General features: G+C 42.5%; 1 protein-coding gene across 11 annotated transcripts in view; it reads left to right on the top strand.

The window, feature by feature from the left end:
- The window catches only part of AGAP1 (ArfGAP with GTPase domain, ankyrin repeat and PH domain 1), a 265,277-nt gene that overhangs the window by 207,792 nt on the left and 42,900 nt on the right, over positions 1–14,585 (top strand). For 6 of the 11 annotated variants that reach the window (XM_072342546.1, XM_072342545.1, XM_072342541.1 and 3 more), the window contains one exon: positions 7,890–7,967. The exons of the other annotated variants lie outside the window; for them this stretch is intronic. In XM_072342546.1, coding sequence (XP_072198647.1) covers positions 7,890–7,967 — 78 coding nt within the window. The remainder of the gene's footprint in view (positions 1–7,889; positions 7,968–14,585) is intronic. 11 annotated transcript variants of the gene reach the window in all.

Below are 14,585 nucleotides of genomic sequence, written 5' to 3'. Positions count from 1 at the left end.
GGAAAGACCTTGACACAATAAATCTCTCCAAGTTGAATATCTCTAGCAAGGAATCCCTGTGCTAACATGAAAGGTTTCACCAGAAGCAGCGTAACGTGCTAAACTATTAAATGCCTAACACTGAGAGATCACCTCATGTTAGTTTTACTTGGTGGTGGGGTGTGCTTCAGGGATACCCTTTTCTAACGAGCTCTTTGCACAACTTGAACTTGCTTGTGTCACTGGGTAAGATGTAGATCTCTAGCAAAGTTGCCTTGCCTCTGTTTTCCATAGGGTACATGCATAGGCTGTACCTAGGCTGTGGGTCTAATTGCCCGTAGGAGCTGATGTGAACAACAGTTCTTTTTCAGAAGTGTGGTCTGCTTGTGAAATCTTTATTGCAGACATGCCTTTTATTCCTGTTTTTATTTCCATAGTGCCAACTTCTGTTTCATAGCAGTGTGGGTGATAGGGATTAAATGCGATGAGATGTTGTCCAGCTGTAGGAGTTTAAATTGAGATTTCCATTCAATTCTGCAATTGCTTTAAATTTCAGAATAGGTAAAAGGTGGAACTCACACTGTGACTCCAATGCCTCATCTGTCTTAATGTTACCTTAAAAGGTTTCTATGGACAACTTACATTCTCCCTATGATAACAGTGAGTATAGTGGGAAGTCTCCCTTATCATGTTAAGATCATCCTATTAAATGCAGAAGGAAATAAATCCAAGATGAGCCATGAAAATATCACTCCTTTGAGCAGAAACAGCTCTTTCTGTTGTTTTGTAACTGTTTTCTCGGCAGTAATTGCTTGGGCTGTCAACAGAATGGCGCTGCTTTTTAGTCAGAGGGGGAGAAAGGTGTAGAGAGCAGTGCATCCTTGGTTAATGGATTTAAATGCTGCTTGTTCGTCAGCCCCAGACAAGATCCTCATCTCCCTGTCCATAGATGAAACTGATGGTCTGAAGCAGGAATAAATCCATCGTGCCATAAAACCAGTGGTCCTCTATGGGGTAGGCAAGGGAGCATCATCTCTTTCCACTGAGTCGATGCTGTGTCTAAGGAGCAGAAAGAAGGTAGGCTGCTTGCAGACAGCACGTGTTCCCCATATGTCGCACACTAGTTCTAGGGGATTAATACGGACAATAAACAGAGCGCTGTCACGTGTCCTTAGAAATGACACAGATCAATGATGATTTTGACCAACAGCATTTTGTCACGGTGATATTTTTGCATGCTTTCAGGTGCTTTGTGTTCCTCTGCCGTTTGCTTGGGGTTGCTTTTTTTTTTTCCCCCCTTTTAGTACAGACGTGCACAAAAACAAATGGAGGCGGTGTGACAAAGTGATTATCTCATCCCGTAATAAGTCAGCCAGCTTTGTGAAGTCAACCCAATTGGAGAAACTAACCTCAGAAATTGGTCGATCAAATGCTACAAGCAAAGTACTTGTTTTCCAGTATTGAAGCTGGTGGTCTAGTGATCACAGCCAAGCAATTACGGCCCTGTTAGATAGCATGAGTAGTAGTCATTAAATAATTATACCTTTGATTAGCTGCTTTAACTGTTCGTTGCCTTTGAAATATGATAGTATAATTTGAAGCTTTTATTAAAAGATAATTTTTCTAGGTGGTTGAAAAGGATTTTGTGTGTGTGTATAAAAGACCCATAATTTTCTGCTCAGATAATGAAAAACTGAGAAAAATGTTTCCAATTAACATTTTGTTTTGTCGATTTGGATCCTAGTATATTTATAGTGTATTGGAAATGCACTGAATAGTTTAGTTAGCCCTTTGCCTACTGCAGAAGTTTCTGTAGAGCAATGCGGCAGACTTAAATTAAAGACAAAGGAGAGAGAAGGAATTTAAAACACTTTTAGAAGCGTTCAATTAAAGTAACTTTCTTCCCTGCCATGAATAGGACTATGAATACGTTTCCATTTCTTTTTTGCCTTTATTTGATATGTTCCATGCGAAAGCTAAGCCAAATGTAATTAAGTATTAATGTGCCTGGAAGTATTACTGTTGGGGTGTCGTGTGGCTTTAAAACAGAGCAGTGTGTTAGCGGGATATGAACTACTAACTACTACAGCTTGGCATTTTTAGTTGATACCCATCAGCTTCCTTCGTTGAGTATCCTGGTATCCATTTAATACATTATGGGTGATTGCTGACAGGTTTTGGCTTCTGTTTATATGGAATAATAATGCAGCGGTTATGTATTCTGTATTACAGCTCCATTTTGGGGTCCATGGGGATACGTGTCCTGTTAACACCAGTACAGAGAGCAAACATTTGGAAACCTCAGAGTGGCATTGAAGTGTTTAAAGGTGTTTCACTTCAAAAGCCCGCTGTAACAGATCCGCTGTATGCAGCTCTGAGCACTTGTTAGTCATTACAGAAGAGCAGTGTATATATTGATCCTTACACCCAGTACTTTTTAATTTTAAAATCTAGTGGTGGTCAAATAGAACCAAAATGTTTAGAGATTATTTAACTTGCTCTATATTTTATAAAAGATGTGGAATTTTTTCCCCACTGTTGTGGCAACTTTATGTAGATTGTCCTGGAGTTTATCCTTAAATACCCCTCAGACACTCAGGTTTGCCTCTTACCCTCAGGCCTTATATACCTCTGTTTTACTAGGCAGATGTCACACAGGTACTGTATGTAAAAGTTCATCTGGCACAGGCTAGGGGAGGTTTTTCCTCATATATCTTCTCAGTCTCTATTGTTACACAATGAAAATAAACAAATGTCCTTAGGTGAATGAGCAGCGCTATTATTTTGTGCTTATGATGATGAGATATTCTGAGAAATGAGTGGCATGCTGACTCCATCCCCAGCCCCCTTCCTCCAGCGTAGGTGAAAAGATCCTATTATTTCTGATAATTGATGCTGAGGGCTGTGGCGTGCCTCATTTAATCAGCACTGTTCAGCACACTCCAGGGATGTAATTCATGCACACTTTAACATCCAACATGGCTGACAAGGCTTGGACACACAACCTAACGGCTACATCATTTTTTAATCAGCTATCTGAGGACTATTTATCTAATCAACAAAGAACTCTGTCACACGGAGACCAGAGGTGACATTAACAAGTCTGTAGTTTCTGAGTACTGCAGTGGAGGAGGATTTAGTGGAGTGAGACTGGAGATATTCAGAGCCTCCTAAGAACAGAAGCATATTTCTGCTTAGCAATGTGCACAAATAATTTAATTTGAGTGACTTGGAGGGGCATAACGTGGTGTTTAGATGACCAGTATCTGAAGCATCCTTAGAAAACAGTACAGGTATTAAACAGATGGACCATCAGAGACACATGACAGTAATACAGTAGGTGCTTTTAGAAATAATGATGTCTGATCGTAGGGTTGTAAACATATTTACTACAATACCTAACTAATCAAAATTAGATGGGAAAAGTAGATTCATTAACGCGGAATAAATAGCGTCTCTATTAAAGAAAGCAAACACTGAGATTTTGTCTGCGAGGGGTTGGTCACAGATGTAAAGTTATTGCCTGAACAAATACGAAGATGTGTGGTAATTGGGAGTCATTAAGCTTAATTGATTCCCGGTTACTCCGTATCTTAACAAAAGGCAGTTCCAAAGCCTAATTCTCCTCTTCATCTGCTGGCATGCCAGTTCTCTCTTTAAGGTGTGCACGCTTGAAACATACGTGTTCTAGCTCATTTTGCATACAGCATGTTTGTTAAATAAGTGTAATTCAGCTCACAAAGTGAAATACTCGAGTTGTAATGGAAGGTTGCCTGTGCTGGATGTCATCCCAGAGCTTTAGCTGAAATGGCAAACTGTTACCGCTACCAAACTATCATCAAGTTTCACTGTACTGGATGGAGACCCAACATGTCACCATATCCCACTAGTTTTAAAGTCTTTTCTGTTTAGAGCCGTTTTGTAAAGCTCCGTTTCAGTGGTATTTGGATGTTCAAAGGCCTGCTAAGCCATTAAATAGCCTGTACAGCTTCCACTTCAGTGGGCCTGGATTGCAGTCCATGCCTTACAAACTGCAGTCCTATAGATAAAGACCTAGAAGACAAATAACGGAGTGGGATTGCCTCTGGTCATGCACATTGAGTCCATCCAGTACCTACAGAGTCATAGCAAGGGCATTGTGACTCCTGTGTGCTCTTATAGGCACAGATACCCTCAGTCCATTTGTAGTTTCCAAGCTGTAGCATTTCTTCACATTAAGCTGCAGGTATCTTAAGTCATGTTTGATTTGTTGAGGCTTTTCATAGGAAACCCAGATTTTTATTGATTCTGAAGTCTAGGTTGTAGATCTGGAAGCTTGATGTCATTCCTGCAGCTGGTGAAACAGAAAGACAAACTGGTGGAGGTCATTCCTTTAAATACATAAGCTGGAAAAGCTTGTTTAGAACAACAACAACAAAAGAATGGGAGTCTTGCTTGCCTGAGCTTTGCATGAGGCCAATGAAAGATGGAAATTGAGCACCACCATTCATTTAGCTTAAAAAGTATGATTACAAGAAGAATGACACAAAAAGAAATACAAGCAGTTGGAACTGCTGTGTCTCTTTTGGTTGGTTCTTGTACAGCGTATGGAGATGATTCAGCGACTGCTGACCTCTGTCCTACCTGGGGAGCAGTTCCTGCTATAAAAAATAAAGATCCATATGGCCCATTGTAACACTTGACACAGTCATATAGAAGTGCATCATTCTTTCTTCCTCGCAGATCAATGCAGTTGATTCTAGTCTCTCCACTGGTATGTTCAAACTAGATGTCTGAGTGTGCCGTATGGGTGACACATCAAGACACAGGTGGGGAAATGGAGGGTAGCATCTCCGTAAGAGCTCAAGAAATAATTTTAACCCTTCATGATGAAACCCCGCATCAGGCTCCAAGAGACAAAGCTTTCCTGGCTTTTTCCTTCTGATTTCTTCCTGTGGTAACTACTGGGAGGAGCTGCTGGGTGATGGGGTGCACGGTTGGATGTTACAACAATTAAGGTGTTGTTTTGCAGGGTTGTTAAACCCTCTTAAACCAGAGCTCGGAGTCATTGGGTGATAGATAATGACTTATTGTGCTAGTCCAGATTGAGAGTTTGTGAGCACAAATTAATTTGTCTGGCAAATGTACGAGCTTAATCTTGGTGATCTACATTCTGGAGTTAATGAGCTTGGTGAAGATCAGAAAGTGCTCCTACTTCGTGCCTACATGCTAGTCAGGCTGGGGGGACGCTTTGATTGCTGCGAGATGTTGTTTTTCTGTCTGTGGTGAAGGCAGAGATCAGGGCAAGTGTTGATGTTAATCAGATTTTTCTCAAAACGTTATTAAAATCCATTAGTCATTCGGATGGTAGGAGTGTAGCATAGTGGGCTGAATACAAGCCACAGTATCAGGACAAGGTGGATCAAACACCTTCTGTCTTCTTGGGGCATAGGCACCTCCGTTCTGGGTATTTGACATTTGAGAGAGGTGTTTGGGTTTCTTTGGTACTCTAACTGGGGATGCTTCTTCGTCTCTATGTAAAGAAGATAGGCTTCTAGAAAATAGAATCATAGAATGATAGTATGGCCTGGGTTGAAAAGGACCACAATGATCATTCTGCTTCAACCCCCCTGCTATGTGCAGGGTCACCAACCAGCAGACCAGGCTGCCCGGAGCCACATCCAGCCCGGCCTTGAATGCCTGCAGGGATGGGGCATCCACAGCCTCCTTGGGCAACCTGTTCCAGTGTGTCACCACCCTCTGGGTGAAAATGACTTCAACAAATCAATCTACCTTGAAGACCTTTCTAATTACCAAGCTTTGTTTCTGTTAAATAATGAAGCGTTTTTTGAATAGATTTTTATTGGAATCCAGTTCTTTCTTCCTAGGTTTTGTTTGTGTATACACACATGCATCACCAGAGCTGGCAACCACAGCTTATGCTGAGCTAACTTTCCAACCTGAGGATGAATCCAGACTGTATGGAATATTCTGGTATGTAAGCCAAAGAGAGATCAGGCAAATAACATCTAGTGCCTGCTGCTTAGGCCTTGTTTGTAGGCAGCAGAAATTTATAGTTAGGCTGTAATTCTGAAGGCAGTCAGGATAGGATGGCTGGGCTAGGCCCTGCTGGTCACACTTACATCAATCACCTCCGCAGAGGCTGCTTTTGGCACTGTCCAAACCCTGATGGTGATAATATTATTGAATTCTCAGATATAGCAGAGCATCACAAGGAAGCAGGTTGGTGTCTAATCAGTGCTAAAGGACACACTGGGATGTATCAGAACCTCAGCATCACTGAAAAAAGGGCCCATTCCTTTAAAAAGGAGAAAAAGGCATGACACTTAACACATTAAAATGGATTATTTCATCAATAGGTTAATGGGAAACCAGGCTGCAAGTTCACTTCCTGCTTATATATCCATACCTGAACATGTGATTAAAGTATGAAAAATGAAAACAGACTGGGGAAAAGGTTTTTGTATACTGGAAACAGTCCTCCTTTTCTAAGCATGCCAAACCTCGATTTTGCCTATTTATATGTAAATTTCTTTTTTCTCTGGAAAAACAAGATTTCAGCTGGGAAATGGTGCCTTTCAGGTTGCCAGTTCCTGCTGGGACACCTTAAACGTTTCTGAAACAGAAGGTTTCTCATACGGAAGGATGCATGTAATGAAGATACTTTTAGATTTGATGAACTTTATTTTGTAGATAGATCCAGCGAAGCCTTTCTTTGATGGGAGCAATGAGGCCCTGGCACGGGCTGCTTGCATTGCTGTGAATGCCCAGTGCTGGGTTGGATGGGGCTTTGGGCAGCCTGGTCTGAGGGAGCCAAACATATGAGTCTGAGTTCTTTGGGACATTAAAAAATATCTGGTAGCTTAGAAAGAAAATTCTGAGAATATATTATGTGATGTCCGTGCTGATGGGGTCTTACTCCAGATTTACTGTGAGTTTCTTTATAATAAGCTGAATTAGAGTAGAGGAATGTTTATAGAGAAAATATGGCTTAGAAATTAATCATAATGAATAGCACTTTAAGTGGCACTGTCCTCCTTAGAAGCCTCATAGCTGAGCTCAAGGCTCTCCCCTGTCTGTGGGCAGAATTTCTTTACTCACAGAGTGGTGGGGTGCTGGAACAGCTGCCCACATGTGGATGCCCCCATCCATCCCTGGAGGTGTTAAAGGCCAGGTTGGATGGGGCCCTGGGCAACCTGGGCTGGTATTAAATGTGGAGGTTGGTGGCCCTGCATGTAGCAGAGGAGCTGGAGCTTTGTTATCCTCGAGGTTCCTTCCAGCCCAACCATTCTATGATGATTCTGTGATGAAGGTCCTTGTGAGCTGCTGAGGAGGAGGTCTGCATATTCATTCAGTTCTCACAGGTCACAGGGATCCCTTCCTTGATGCTGCAGAACAGATTTTACAAGGTGAGGTGACTGGAAGGCTTGTAGAGATATCGCTTAGCAGGTGCATCATTCCCTCCTTGTACGTGGGATGGCCCAGGGTAAAAGAGCAACTCATCTGGCTGATTCTCACTCTTAAATAGCACTGTACTGCAGTTGTTTTGTCTGGTCCTGTGTCCCTTGTACAAACACATTGTGCCTTTTTATTTCTGCTACTCTTTCTGTCTGTTCCAATAGCAGGTCCGTCTGGCCTTGCCAGATCTTGTCACCTTTTAGAGATCTCAAAATCACTCCCAAGAAAGAAGAGGCCTTCCATACGGTCTGAGGATTGGAGAGGCTGTGTAGCCCTGTGTGCATTTTGTGTGTAGCTCTTCACACGTAACAGGCTTGTGCTTGTATTTTACTTCACGTGCTATTTTGATGTTTCTTTTTTTACCCCTTTTTCATTATTACTTTTTTCCTTTTTTTCTTTATTTTTATTCTATTCTCTTTGTTTTCTCTCCCCCTTCTGCTCTCTGGATGCAGCCAAACGCAAAGCTTGGAAACTAAACCGTGTTGGTAGCCTGCGAAATATATACAGCAGCAGCAGCACCAACACTGAAGGTAACAAAACCACACGTTGTAGATGAACACCCCCCTCTCTAACCCTGTTTTTTTTTTAACCCTGCTTCTTTGGAAGTTGTCCTCCTTGCGTCTCCCACCAAATGCAGGAATGGAAATCAAATTTGCCCAAAGCATGTATGCTTTCATCTTATGTTTGCAGAGTCATTCCAGCGGTCTTTTCATCTTTTCGTTTGCCCATTTTATTTTACCATTCATGTTCCTTTCAGCTTACTTAAATTCTGACCTTTCCCTCTAGTCGTGGAGTGGTGATGTTTAAATTACTTCAAGAACCCATTTTCTCCCTTTATTTATTTATTTCTCGATCCCCCCCTTTCTACATGTGGGCACTCAATGTAATATATCCGAAGTTATTACGGTTTTTATAAGTGTTAGTATCAGGTGTAATGATCTGTAGCCTCATACAATGGTGTGCCGTGACATTTAAGCAACAGTCTTAATTTGTTTTGCCAAAGCGTTTCTCCATAATGCTCTTTGCAGCTCTAATCCGAAGGCGAGACAGTGCCGGGTCATTTGCATGTGCTGCTCTTGCTTGTAAATTCTGTATATTGTTGTATTTCTAAAGGTCGTGCGGTGCCAAAGTTCACAAATTGACTTACGTTGCTCTTTTTTTTTCCCCCCTACCGAAGACAGCCAGCGTGGCTTTTGTATGAGAGCACATTGGATTGTTCTCCCCCCCCCCCGCCGCCACCTTCTTCCACCACCTCCATTTGAACAACATAATTATAAACTTCCTTCTGATTTTTGTGGTGTTTTTTTTTTGTTGTTGTTGTTCTTTTCGTTGTTATTATTACAAATGTCAAAAGGTCAGAATGAGTCAGAAGGCCGGGAGAGGAGGAAAAAAAAAACCCAAACCTCTGCCACCATCTCCAGCAGCGTGTAAGAGGGGACGGTGTAAGGAATATGGAATGCAAAATAGGTCACAACTCAGTACTCTTAATACAGTGGGGTTTGGGGGGGGGTTGGTGAGGAGGGGGGGATTTTTCTTTCTCACTTAAGTGCAAACCAAATGGGTCAAGTAATCGCGAGCGCATGCCCTAACACTAATTGACTTCTTTTGGAATGATTATAACTGTAATATTTTTCTTAATGTCACTGTTTTCTGGGCTGTTGGTTTTAGTGATTGCCAAGCGGTGGCATTAAATCTCTTGTAAATTTTAAATTGCATGCTATTTCTGTAAACAAGTCCCTCTGTTCACATCCTGATCATTAACCTTTGGTGATTTATATCACCGGCCCTTGTGGGGCTCTTTTTTTTTTGCACAATTACTGCTGGATGCCGCGCTCTCACTGCCAAATAAAGTGTACGTGGGAAACAAAAGTGGGGTTTTACGGCAGCTTGTTAAGGAGGCTTTTTTAATTATAATTTTGCTTTATTTCTCCTCGTAAATGGAAAATTATTACCTTTCGCAGCAACAGTTGCAAACGCGGTCTGGTTTGATCCCTGTTGTTGTCTCTCCCGAGTGCAGAATGAGAGAAGGTGGTGACTGGACATTAATACTTTGCTGTCTTTTACTGTTCAATAGGAAAATGAGCCGTTGTTTGATAACAAATCATTTTGTGTGCCTGTGCTGGCTTTTATCTGTTCTTTAGATCAGTGTGCACGCACGCTTGCTGTTACAGGTTTACTCCTGGAGAAACTCGGGGGTTTATGTGTGCCTGTTGTTGAGCGTGTCGTGTGTAAAGAGCTCCCTTTTGGACCGCAGATTCAAACCTTGGGGTTTAAGGCCTGTCTAGTCTGAAGACTCTTCCATTGCGCTAATGCAAGCATCTGTGGAAGGCACGTTGAATAAACAGCCTTACAGGAACAGGTTCCTGATAGGCCCGGTCTGAAGGGATTGGAGAGATGCCATCAGAACGAAATTCTGAAGTTAGGCAAACTTCTTGCTTGGAAGTTTTACCCCTACTAAAAACGAAGGGATCTGATGTTCACTACAGTTCTACGCCTCTGTGTCTGCGTGCTTCCCCTCACTGTGATAGCTGCAGTTGTGAGACCAGCAAATGCAGAGTTAATGAGCAGTGTAAGTACGAAAAGCCACATGTTTAGATAATTATGCCTTCAAAAAAGAAAATGTTGATAGGAAATGACAGTCCAGAATAACAAATCTGCTTTAGTCTTTAGCACGTGCTCGCTCAGTTGCACTTCTGCGTTGTTACAGAACAAAGATGTTACCATCATGGACAATTTTTAGGAGCTTGATCTCAGCTACTTTTTCATTCTGGCACTGTGATTTAGGTCTATAGTCTGTTCCCATGTAGTAAAATCTCCAGTGAAGATGGAGAAGGTGAAGACATGCGTGCTGTAACTGTGCCGTAGGTGCTTAGCAGAGGGGAGCATCTGCATGTGCCTCAGTCTGGTGGGTCACTCGTGCTTTCTGCTTGCACAGGGTCAGCTTTTGCTGTACACCATGCAAAGCTGTGTCCTCCCTTAGCGTGGCCGCCCTGTGTTTAACAGCTATTGATGCTCTTGCAGTGATGCTTCACCTGAGCAGGAAGTTCATGTTGGCTTAAGCACTGCAGATGGAGAGAGAGGCTGTCAGAGCACCAAAGATGAGCTCCATCCAGTCAGCTTAGCCAAGAAAGGTCTTCATCTTTGAAACATGTATGGTTTAAAAAGGGAACTGCAGGCTTGAAGCACACTAGGAAGCACCTAGTGCAAGTGCAGACTGGCATTCTGTATGAACTGAGTTTAAAAATGACTTCGTGGTGTTCTTTCAACCACGTTGTCTTGGCATCCAAATAAAGTAAGTACATATGGCAGGGGGAGAGCATCGGTCCCTTGAGCTAGAAACAAACCTTTCATCATCAGTTTGTCATTGATGGGCCGCAATATAAAACAGTGGTACTGAAACATTCTTCCAGTGGAACGCAACCTTTATCAAGAGCTGTGGGCAACTGATAGCAGAGCTATATTGTCCTGATAGGGTTGATTTTCAAAACTAATTAGATTTAGACACTGGGTTTGGAAAGGGGAGAGAAGTATTAGCATAGTCATGCCCAGTGGGACGTGGCACAAATATTTCTTTAATTGATGCTGCTAATAAACATACTTATCTTCCAACTTACAGGGATAAATTACACCAAGTGGCAAAAGGTAGTGATAGTTCACATGACGTAGTGCATAAATAACCCCTTTGTTGTGAACAAATCGTATGCTGTAAACGTCTAATGTTGATTGCTAGAGCACCTCGGCAGTTTTTCATTATCATCCTTTAGAACAAAAGACTGTGGGTTGTTAAGGACGGATGCTGGCATGGAATGAGTCTCAGTGTTACTTCAGACAGCACTGGGTAGGTTTGAAGCTTTAACCTCAACTCCAAGAGATGCTTTATGGGTGTTTGAAATACGCCATTGAGTCTTCTGGTTCTACGCTTGTTGTTTCTGGTATCATGCAGACATGGACAGCAACTTGCTATCAATTTGCCAAGGCAGGCCCGTGATCTTCTGATGATGACTGCATTGTGCCAATGCACGAGCTGGCTTGAAAGGGGCTGGTTGTAAGCCACTGCCTCGGAAGTCAGCAATCCAGTTCTGTCTATGAGTGCCAAAATAATCACGTGGGCCTAAGAGAAATGCTCTACTCCTGGCAAGTGCTCATGTCATGCCCATGGCAAAGCAGCTGCTGGATGTGTGCTTTCGCTGTGTTTCAGTGGGCTTAACTGAGCTCTCTAAAACAATTTATAGGCTAATTGTATCCTGTGATTATTTTGTGTCGTTTTCTAAGACTGATCCCTGTTTACATACAATGAGTGCCTGCTTGTTTCCCCTATGGAATGCTTGCAAGGAATTGGGTATGGTGTTCCATAGCTGGGTGGGCTGTAGCAGTACGTGTCGTTTGGCAGATGACAGTAGATGCTGACTTGGGTTGAACACAGTAATCTTCCTACAAGGAGATAATGGTGAGAGCAGCATGTGCAGCACAGGGTAGCACCATGTAGTCCCTTCAGGTGGTGGTGGTGATGGCTTCCATGCCTTTGTATGCAGTCTGGTGTAGTCTTCCTCACACTCATGGTTGCACAGCCTCCAGTAAAAGAAAAGCTCACCAATGCTTTGGGTTCCGTATCACATTCCTACAGTTTTAACTCGTTTTCCATTTCAGCCACCTCTTCTTGCTTACAGAACAGCCCCACAACACAACATTTGAGACATCTCCTGTCCGATAATAACTTCCAAATGTAAATCAGTTGCAGCTGTTTCTTAGCACTTTAACCCTTCGTCTGCTGAGCTTCCAGGAAACAATTGATGACTGATTGGCCCATTAACCTTTATAAAAAAAGTTTGACAGCCTGGACTTGTGTAATGAGGAGGGATTCCTGGTGAAATCAGTTTGATGGCTGAGTTGCTTGCCCCTGAGGATGAAAAATTAGCCCCACAGGACCTCGTCTGCATAGAAACTGGACACAATTAGTGTAATATCCGGTGTTATTAATGTAGTTTGGAGTAATTGGGCAGGTTGATTTCGACAGGTTGATGGTGCTAAAATACTATTACAGTGGACCTTTCTATGAATAACCATTAAACATGGAAAACCGTTTAATAAAATGTTGTGATTGGGCTCCTAGGGATTTAAATAGCCCTACCTATAATTTTATTAAAGACTAAAACTGACCAATTTCATTCTGCTGCCTGGATTTTTCTGTTTGCATTTGTGATGGGTCCGGATTTAGAGACTGCTACCTGCATGGCACATCTGGTTTGCTCATTGCTCTGTAGGTGACGTGATGTGGGTTCTGCTGCTTTGTTTCACAGAGCAAGGAACTCCTTCAAACTTGTTATGTTGTCTGCAGTGACCAAGCTGTCAGCCAACTTGCTGATGAAGTGAAAGATGTCCTTCTAGCCCAGCCCTAGCACATCCCTATGGTAGGATAGTAGGTCTTCCATGAGCAGAAGAATGACTTTGGTGCAGCATTTTATTCAAAGCTTGCAGAGATGCTGTTTGAGGATGGGATTTCAAACCTCCCTTACAGGCTAGGCTGGATTGCAGAATGCGTTGCTTGTAACAAATTCCTAGGTGTGTGATCAGGATTACTAGATGGGAGAATTCAGCCGTGCTGTATCTTGGATCCACACACTTCTTTCAGGTCCTGAGACTGTAAAGGTGGGAAATCACAGCATACTTGGATGCTGAAATTCTGGGCTGAGCTGTGACAGGATTAGTGTAAAGATTAAATATAAGCTGTATGTGTTTGTTGATTATTAGATGCATTAGCTCTGTCCATGCTCATGTCTCCTCTTGTTACACATCCCAACAGGGTGTCCTCCTTGCTTAGAAAAGAGGTGTGGAGAATTCCTGTAGGTGACACCATGTCATACTCACGTCACTGCATATTGAGGGATCCTGGCCACCATCCTCATACTGATGCACTCACTTCAATAGCACCTGCAATGAGTAATTACTATGAAAATCGTGGATTCGGTGGCAGCATTTGTAAATCTCTTATTTATTAAGACTTTGGAAGTACAAAGATTTTATCACTTAGAAGCCATTAAAAAGCCACAGAGTGATGCGTCTGCTAAGCTGGACTCTACTGCTGCTGCATTTGGTTTTCCATGTCCTCCTCTGCCAGTGTTCTCTGGTCTCTGTGAGGTTTCTCTTCCCTTCAACAAAGCTTTCTGGAGGTGCTTCAGTTTTTGTTCTGCAAGGCTCTGTTGTGCTACAGTAGCAGGACAGGCAGCATGTGGGACTGTGAAGGCAGGAAAACCAGTTATCCCACAGGTTGAAAAAATGACTTGCATTGAGTAGCAGTGCTGCATTTAAAGCTAGCTCTAGATTTTTCACATCTATATGCTTATGGATGACAAGGCAATGCAGGAGTTTCATGGCCCTGAATATCTAATCGGTCATTAGTAGACAAGCGAATGCTTTTTCCAAAGCCCATTATGTCTGATGTTCACCAGAACTTGGTGCTCTGTTGTAATGTTCCTTTCATGCTTCCTGATTCCAGTATCTCTATCTCAGCTTCCTTGACTCTTTTAATTTGATGGTGGTATCCCATGTGTAGGCAGAGCGCGTCCACTTAGTTGAGGTTTGTTGGTTATTTTCATGCACTGCAGTGCTTTGGCCTGAATACTTGTCCTTATTCTGCAGTGGCCCTGAGGGGTTTCCACTGACCCTTTCTGCAGGCTTCTTAGATCATTTTCTCATCTCTCCCAATGTGAATAAGTTGAACTGATTTTAATCCTGCATTATAATCCAGTGTATTTGTGCTGTCGGCCGAAAATGAGTATATCTGCTTTCAACATTTTATGCACAGAGGTGGTGGAAGGCAGAGGGTAAGCTGTTGAACTTGGTATCGTCAATTCTTTATAATGCATTCATCCTTTCAGTTATTTTGTGACACGCTTTGTGTTGGATTTTTTTGCAGTATGTAGCTCTAAGCACGTCAGGTTTAAGTCTAAATAGTGTGTGTTCACCACTTTGTCTTCCAGAGGCAGATCGACTCAACACTGAACAGGCAAATGCAAGCAAGAACTGTATATTCAAACAAAACAGCACTTTATTCATTATAGCATTTTGAGAGGAAGTCGCTGGATCTGCGAGTTGTTTTCCAATGTATTGTGCAGCTTCAGGGTTGGATGTACTGAGCCTCAGATCTCCAA

Source organism: Excalfactoria chinensis, chromosome 7 (genome assembly GCF_039878825.1).
Source record: "Excalfactoria chinensis isolate bCotChi1 chromosome 7, bCotChi1.hap2, whole genome shotgun sequence".
In the NCBI taxonomy this organism is placed as follows: Eukaryota; Metazoa; Chordata; class Aves; order Galliformes; family Phasianidae; genus Excalfactoria; species Excalfactoria chinensis.
The sequence above is the reverse complement of the archived record's forward strand: the minus strand, read 5'-3'. Positions and strand labels throughout refer to the sequence as shown.